General features: G+C 48.2%; 1 protein-coding gene across 1 annotated transcript in view; it reads left to right on the top strand.

Moving 5' to 3' along the window:
- Positions 1-4,430, top strand: part of LOC307270461 (low-density lipoprotein receptor-related protein 12-like) — a gene marked incomplete at both ends in the record, with an annotated part of 6,661 nt that extends 2,231 nt beyond the window's left edge. Inside the window, 4 exons of the mRNA XM_080054346.1 lie at positions 539-671; positions 1,480-1,650; positions 2,486-2,676; positions 4,311-4,430. Coding sequence (XP_079910472.1) covers positions 539-671; positions 1,480-1,650; positions 2,486-2,676; positions 4,311-4,430 — 615 coding nt within the window. The remainder of the gene's footprint in view (positions 1-538; positions 672-1,479; positions 1,651-2,485; positions 2,677-4,310) is intronic.
- Positions 4,431-5,000: the final 570 nt, after the last annotated feature.

Genomic DNA, 5,000 nt, shown 5'->3' with positions numbered 1-5,000 from the left:
CTCTTATTGGATCAGTCCTAACCTGCCTCTTATTGGATCAGTCCTAACTAGCCTCTTATTGGATCAGTCCTAACCTGCCTCTTATTGGATCAGTCCTAACCTGCCTCTTATTGGTTCAGTCCTAACCTGCCTCTTATTGGATCAGTCCTAACCTGCCTCTTATTGGATCAGTCCTAACCTGCCTCTTATTGGATCAGTCCTAACCTGCCTCTTATTGGATCAGTCCTAACTAGCCTCTTATTGGATCAGTCCTAACCTGCCTCTTATTGGATCAGTCTTAACCAGCCTCTTATTGGTTCAGTCCTAACCAGTCTCTTATTGGATCAGTCCTAACCTGCCTCTTATTGGATCAGTCCTAACCTGCCTCTTATTGGATCAGTCCTAACCTGCCTCTTATTGGATCAGTCCTAACCTGCCTCTTATTGGATCAGTCCTAACCTGCCTCTTATTGGATCAGTCCTAACCTGCCTCTTATTGGATCAGTCCTAACCTGCCTCTTATTGGATCAGTCTTAACCAGCCTCTTATTGGTCGTTCAGGTCGTTTGAGACCCAGCTGTCCCGCGTGGAGGCGGAGCTACTGAGGAGAGAAGCCCCGCCCTCCTACGGTCAGCTGATCGCTCAGGGTCTGATCCCACCGGTGGAGGACTTCCCAGCATGCAACGGGAGCCAGGTACCTGTCTGTCTGTCTGTCTGTCTGTCTGTCTGTGTACCTGTCTGTCTGTCTGTCTGTCTGTGTACCTGTCTGTGTGTCTGTCTGTCTGTCTGTCTGTCTGTGTACCTGTCTGTCTTTGTTTCTTTGTGTCTGTATATTGTTGTTTTAATCACTCTGTGTGTGTGTATGTGTCTTTAAGGCTATATTTTAACAGTAAGGCATTAAACAGTAAACAGTGTGTGTTTCTCTTTAAGAGAGAACACAGTGTGTTTAAACAGTATAGTATAACAGTATAAGGGTTATAATACTCTCTGTGTTAGGGTTAGTAAACAGTGGCTCTGGGTTAATGTGTCTCTGTAGGGTTATAATACTCTCTGTGTTAGGGTTAGGGTTATAATACTCTCTGTGTTAGGGTTAGGGTTATAATACTCTCTGTGTTAGGGTTAGGGTTATAATACTCTCTGTGTTAGGGTTAGGGTTATAATACTCTCTGTGTTAGGGTTAGTAAACAGTGGCTCTGGGTCAATGTGTCTCTGTAGGGTTATAATACTCTCTGTGTTAGGGTTAGGGTTATAATACTCTCTGTGTTAGGGTTAGTAAACAGTGGCTCTGGGTCAATGTGTCTCTGTAGGGTTATAATACTCTCTGTGTTAGGGTTAGTAAACAGTGGCTCTGGGTTAATGTGTCTCTGTAGGGTTATAATACTCTCTGTGTTAGGGTTAGTAAACAGTGGCTCTGGGTTAATGTGTCTCTGTCTGGTTAGGGTTAGTAGGGTATATATAATGTGTAAACAGTATAGTAAACATTGTGTCTCTGTCCCTTTAAGGCTTCTGTCCTGGAGAACCTTCGTCTGGCCGTCCGCTCTCAGCTGGGCTTCACGTCGCTACGGTTACCCTCCTCCTCCTCCGGTCGCCACGGCAACCTGTGGCGACGCCTCTTCTCCTTCTCCCGGTCGGGACGGTCCGGATCCCTGGCCCTGGTGTCAGCTGACCTGCAGGTCTGTCTGTCTGTCTATCCATTATTATTATATTATTTGTATTTTTTTTCTACTTGCGCAAGTTTGATATATGAGGCCCATTGGGCCTTTAATTAAATAAAATAATAATTACATACTTACTGTCTGCCTGTCTGTCTGTCTCTCCCTGTCTGCCTGTATGTCTCCATGTCTGCCTGCCTCCCTCCCTCCCTCCCTGTCTCCCTGTCTGCCTGCCTCCCTCCCTCCCTCCCTCCCTGTCTCCCTGCCTGCCTGCCTGTCTCCCTCCCTCCCTGTCTCCCTCCTTCCCTCCCTCCCTGTCTCCCTCCCTCCCTGTCTCCCTCGTTCCCTCCCTCCCTCCCTCCCTGTCTCCCTCCCTGCCTGTCTCCCTCCCTGCCTGTCTCCCTGCCTGCCTGTCTCCCTCCCTGTCTCCCTCCCTCCCTGTCTCCCTCCCTCCCTGTCTGTCTCCCTCCCTGTCTCCCTCCCTCCCTCCCTGTCTCCCTGTCTGTCTCCCTCCCTGCCTGTCTCCCTCCCTGTCTCCCTCCCTGTCTGTCTGTCTCCCTCCCTCCCTCCCTGCCTGCCTGTCTCCCTCCCTGCCTGTCTCTCTTTCTCCCTCCCTCCCTGCCTGCCTGTCTCCCTCCCTCCCTCCCTGTCTCCCTGTCTCCCTCCGTCCCTGTCTCCCTCCCTGCCTGTCTCCCTCCCTGGCTGTCTGTCTGCCTGTCTCCCTGTCTCCCTCCCTCCCTCCCTGTCTCCCTCCCTGCCTGTCTCCCTCCCTGGCTGTCTGTCTGCCTGTCTCCCTGTCTCCCTCCCTCCCTCCCTGTCTCCCTCCCTGCCTGTCTGTCTGCCTGTCTGTCTGCAGGAGGAGACTTCTGGTTCAGGCTCTGAGCTGCTGCTGTCTCCGGACTCGGACAGCGAGTCGCCGTTAGCGAGAGACCGCGGCGCCGTGGGGGAAGCAAACGTTGGAGCTAATGTTGCTACGCTACCACAGAAAGCCCCCCCGCCTCCAACCAGACAAGCCACGCCCCCTACACCGAGCAGCGAGGTCACTGGGTAGGTCACACACACACACACACACTCACTCACTCACTCACTCACTCACTCACTCACTCACTCACTCACTCACTCACTCACTCACTCACTCACTCACTCACTCACTCACTCACTCACTCACTCACTCACTCACTCACTCACTCACTCACTCACACACACACACACACACACACTCACACTAACACACACACAGACACACTTACTTAAACCTCCCTGCGTGGTAGCTGCTGCTGCTATTGGTGTATGTGTTTGTGTGTGAATGGGTGAATGTGTACAAAACAGTGTACATTCGTGGCCAAAAGTTTTGAGAATGTCACAAATATTCATTTTCTTCATTCAGTCTGCTGCTTCAGTTTTTATAATGGCAAGTTGCATAGAATGTAATGAGGAGTGATCAGCTCAACTGCAATGAATTGCAAAGTCCCTCTTTGCCTTGAACATGAACTTTATCAAGAACTTCAAGGAGAAAGGTTGTTGCCAAACAGGCTCCAGGGCGCCCAAGAAAGTCCAGCAAGCGCCAGGACCGTCTCCTCAAGTTGATTCAGCTGCGGGATCGGGCTGCCACCAGTGCAGAGCTTGCTCAGGAATGGCAGCAGGCAGATGTTAGTGCATCTGCACGCACAGTGAGTCGAAGACTTTTGGAGGAAGGCCTGGTGTCAAGAAGGGCAGCAAAGAAGCCACTTCTCTCCAGAAAAAAACATCAGGGACAGACTGATATTCTGGAGAAGGTACAGGGATATGACTGCTGAGGACTGGGGTTAAGACATTTTCTCTGATGAATCCCCTTTCCGATTGTTTGGGGCATCTGGAAAAAGGTTGTTCGGAGAAGACGAGGTGAGCGCTACCATCAGTCCTGTCTCGTGCCAACAGTGAAGCATCCTGAGACCATTCATGTGTGGGGTTGCTTCTCAGTCAAGGGAGTGGGCTCGCTCACAATCTTGCCTAAAAACACAGCCATGAATAAAGAATGGTACCAGAACGTCCTCCGAGAGCAACTTCTCCCAACCATCCAAGAGCAGTTTGGTATGAACAATGCCTTTTCCAGCATGATGGAGCACCTTGCCATAAAGCAAAAGTAATAACTAAATGGCTAGGGGAACAGAACATAAAGATGTTGGGTCCAGGGCCAGGAAACTCCCCAGATCTTAATCCCATTGAGAACTTGTGGTCAATCCTCAAGAGGCGGGTGGACAAACAAGAACCCACAAATTCTGACAAACTCAAAGCATTGATTATGCAAGAATGGACTGCCATCAATCAGGATTTGGTCCAGAAGTTGATTGACAGCATGACAGGGAGAATTGCAGAGGTCTTGAAAGAGAAGGGTCAACACTGCAAATATTGACTTGTTGCATGAACTCAGTGTAATTGTCAATAAAAGCTTTTGATACTTATGAAATGCTTGTAATCATATTTCAGTATACCATAGACACATCTGACAAAAACACCTAAAAACCCTGAAGCAGCAGACCCTGTGAAAATGTAATATTTGTGTCATTCTCAAAACTTTGGGCCACGACTGTAAAGCGCTTTGAGTCTGTGAAAAACCAGGGAACAGAGCTTTATAAGAGTGAGACTATTTACCATTTATATTGTGACAATGATTCGATATCTTTCCCCCTGTTTCCCTGCAGCCCTGTCTCCGTGGTTACCGAGTCTCCGCCCCCTGAGGACGTCCAGGCTCCTCCCACAACGTTACAGCGTCTGGTGACACGCCTGTCTCAAGCCTGGACCAATCAGAGCGCACGCAACTGGTAGGGGACTGTCTGTCTGTCTGTCTCTGTGTGTGTGTGTGTCTGAAACGTATAAGGCTAAAGATGCAAAAGTTCAATTCAGTGTAGTGTAATTAAGAGGACAGTGCAGGCGATTAAAACAAATGTTTATACATGGGTTCAAAATGCCGATGGGACACTTTTTATATAATGTAAAGAAGGGAGGGGCAATAAGCAAAGCGCTTCAACCAGCACCTTTTCGGTCAGTTCTTTTAAGAAATGTCAATGTATTAATTAAGAGGACAACTTGGTTTGTATTTAGAGATAGATAGTCTGTCTGTCTCTACTGGCCCATCTGTTTAGTTCAGTTTATTTCAATCACATACTTTTTTTTCCAATACACAACATTGCATAAGTCTTCTGGGGAGGGAGATAGCTGACGTATACCTCCGTATTTTTCATCGTTTTTTTGTCGTTTTTTATCGAATTTTCGCCCAATTTTCGAGTAATTTCCCCAACTGTATTAATGCGTTAGGCAGGACAAAAAAAACGCATTAATACAGTTAGTTACTTAGGTAACCCACTTATATAAGGATTCCGAATTATTATTAT

This window comes from Ammodytes marinus (assembly GCF_949987685.1).
Source record: "Ammodytes marinus genome assembly, contig: scaffold_486, whole genome shotgun sequence".
Taxonomy (NCBI): Eukaryota; Metazoa; Chordata; class Actinopteri; order Uranoscopiformes; family Ammodytidae; genus Ammodytes; species Ammodytes marinus.
Note: the sequence above shows the minus strand (reverse complement) of the source record. Positions and strands in the feature narration are given on the sequence as shown.